The 2,912-nt window shown below is 74.2% G+C and overlaps 1 protein-coding gene across 1 annotated transcript; it reads right to left on the bottom strand.

Moving 5' to 3' along the window:
- Positions 1 to 279: 279 nt before the first annotated feature.
- On the bottom strand, positions 280 to 2,406 carry TDRKH (tudor and KH domain containing; the record flags this gene model as incomplete). Its single annotated transcript, XM_035313952.1, is given in 8 exon segments — positions 280 to 420; positions 508 to 647; positions 750 to 814; positions 1,146 to 1,318; positions 1,411 to 1,577; positions 1,799 to 1,955; positions 1,957 to 2,073; positions 2,149 to 2,406. Coding segments are annotated over 8 exon segments (1,218 nt in total), but the record flags the coding sequence as incomplete, so codon positions are not given.
- Positions 2,407 to 2,912: the final 506 nt, after the last annotated feature.

Genomic DNA, 2,912 nt, shown 5'->3' with positions numbered 1-2,912 from the left:
CTCCCTGCCATAGGGTCAGGGCGCCCAGGGCCTCACCCAGCCTGGTCCTGGACACCCCCAGGGCTCAGCCCCCAGCACCTCTGGGGCCCCCTGGGCTTGTCCTGGACCCCTCCCCTCCAAAAAACACGAGGGGGGCTCCGCAGAACACGAGGGGGGCTCCCAAAACATGAGGGGGGCTCCCCAAAACACAAGGGGGGCTCCCCAAAACGACACCCCCAACCTGCCGGGGGGGCTGAGCACCCTGGAACACCCCCAGCAGCCGCCCCCCTCCCGCCCCACCGCGGGTCCTCTCACCGGGGTCTCCATCCCCCACTGCAGCGCTTCATCCCCTGCCTCCTCCTCCTCCTCCTCCTCCTCCTCCTCCCATGGCCGTGCCGCAGCGTGGCCCAGCCGCACCAGCTCCGCGCCGACGTCGAGGTCCTGCACGGGGCCGAGAACGGGGCTGGGGCATGGGGGGGGAAGGCCGGGACGAGGGGCCGGGGGGGGGGTCTGGGGGTGGGGGCCGACCTCGTCGCGCAGCGAGACGCGCGGCCACGTGCGTGGCCCCCGCCGGCCGTAGCTGCAGACCCTGGCCTGCAGCGGCTTCCAGCGCGCGCAGTGCGTCAGGCGCTCGAAGGCGTCCAGCGCCGCCTCGGCCCACTGGGCGCCTGTGGGGGGGGGGGGGGCACGGAGCAGGGTCTGGTTACGGGGTCTGGCACCCGGACCCTTCAGCCCCCCCCCATCCTGCCCCGTGCCCCTTCCCCGCTCACCCGCGGGCGCGACGCCGGCCAGGCTGCACTCGATGGCCTGGAAAGGGAGGCTCAGGAAATCGCTCCTGGAAGGAGGGGGGGGGGAAAACCGGGCTGACACCGCGCGGCCTCCCCCATTGGGGCCCCTATGGAGCCCCAACCCCCTTGGGCCCCCCCCCCCGGGGGCCCCCGGGGCCCCCCGCAGCCCTATTCCCCCCCCCCCCATGTCCCGGTGCGTCCCCATGGAGCCCCGACCCCCTTGGGCCCCCTCCCCAGCGTGCCCACGAGCCCCCTGCAGCCCTGTGCCCCCCCCACGTCCCGGTGCATTCCCGTGGAGCCCCGACCCCCTTGGGCCCCCTCCCCAGGGTGCCCACGAGCCCCCCGCAGCCCCGTGCCCCCCCCTCGGTGCCCGCTCACCGCAGGGCTCGCAGGGCGGCTGGCGGCGCCTCGCCGTCGTCCCCGAAGTCGACGTAGTGCAGGTCCCAGCTGCCGCCGGGCAGCGCTCCCAGCACCCGCGCCCGGTACCAGTCGCTGCCGGCCCCGTAGGGAGCGGCCACGATGTCCCCCGGCCGCACGGCCGCCAGCTCCGCCTGCGGGGACGGGGACCGACACGTCCCGGGGGGCCTGGGGGGGGTTGGCGGGGGGCGAAACGGGGGGCCGGGGACCCCCCCGGGGGTCTCACCGCGCGGCCGCTGCCCTGGTAGTAGTGCGACATCTCGGCCGTCAGCTTGTCCAGCTGCAGGCTGCGCTCGCCGACCAGCTGCACCCAGAAGTGCTCGGGGTTCTCGGCGGCCGAGACGTAAACCTCCAGGGGCTCGGCCCCGGGGAAGCCGAACTCGGGGCTGGGAACTGCGGGGTGGGAGCCGGGGAGAGGCCCGGGATGAGCGAGGGCAGGAGCTGAGCCCCGGGTCCTGCCCAGGGATGCGCCCCGGAGCCCCCGGGGGACTCGTGCGGCTCCCGCTGGGCACCCTGAGCGGGGCCGGGGGGCACGGAGCCCCCCCGGGACACTCAGAGGGGCCCCGCCAAGCCGCTCCCCTGGTGCGGACCCCCCGTTACGCCCCGCCTCGTACCTTCAAATTTCGGCACCGCCACATCCACCGCCACCAGCTCCTCCGGGGCCTCGCTCTCCTCCCCGGGTTCCTCGGCGGGACCCCCACCCAGCAGCGCAGCGACGCCCCCCAGCAAGCCCCCGGCCCCGGCCCCAGCCTCGTGCTCGGGGGGGGGGCGGCAGCTCCGGCTGCCTCCGGCTGCCCAGGGGCTGCTTGCGGTGGCCCCGCGCCGCCGCTGCCCGGGCCAGCTCCTTCCGAAAGGCGTCGTCCTCCAGCAGCTTCTCCATGATCAGCTTCTGCGGGGACGGCGACGGTGGGGGCCGTGCCCACCCCCGGGGGGGTCCGGGCCAGCCCCGGGCCCCTCTGCTCACCTTGGCGGCCGCCACCTCCTGCCGCGTCCCCGAGAGGCGGATGAGCCGCGTCGGGGCCAGGCCGGCCTCGGCCTTACGCTCGCACAGCACCTTGGCCCCCGAGCTGTGGCAGATGCTCCGCACCGTCTCACCGCCGCGACCTGCGGGACGCAGAGCCCCCGGGGCTGGGGTTTGCCACCGCTTCCAGCCCCGGGGCCGCAGCTCCTGCTCCCCGTGGGGGCTCCGGTCCCATAGCCCCTGGTCCTGCAGCCTCCAGGTCTGTAGTCCCCAGTCCCGTAGCCCCCAGTCCCCTTATCCTCTGGTCCCGTAGCCCCTGGTCCTGTAAGCCCTGGTCCCGTAGGCCCCGGTCCCCTTATCCTCTCGTCCTGCAGTCCCCGGTCCTTCTATCCTCTATCCTGGTCCTGTAGGCCCCAGTCCCAAAGCCCCCAGTCCCATAGCCCCCGCTTCCCTTATCCCCTGGTCCCGTAGCCCCCAGTCCCGTAGGCCCCGGTCCCTTTATCCTCTGGTCCCGTAGGCCCTGGTCCCGTAGTCCCCAGTCCCAAAGCCCCCAGTCCTGTAGCCCCCGCTTCCCTTATGCCCTGGTCCCATAGCCCCGGTCCCTCTATCCTCAGGTCCTGCAGTCCCCGGTCCCATAGCCCTGGGTTCCCTTATCCTCTGGTCCTGTAGGCCCTGGTCCCGTAGCCCCCGGTCCCAAAGCCCCCAATCCCTCTATCCTCTGCTCTCGCAGTCCCCAGTCCCCAGTCCCATAGCCCCGGGTCCCATGG

The sequence above is a fragment of the Oxyura jamaicensis genome, unplaced genomic scaffold (assembly GCF_011077185.1).
Source record: "Oxyura jamaicensis isolate SHBP4307 breed ruddy duck unplaced genomic scaffold, BPBGC_Ojam_1.0 oxyUn_random_OJ69922, whole genome shotgun sequence".
NCBI lineage: Eukaryota > Metazoa > Chordata > Aves > Anseriformes > Anatidae > Oxyura > Oxyura jamaicensis.
This window is presented reverse-complemented; position numbering and strand designations above follow the sequence as displayed.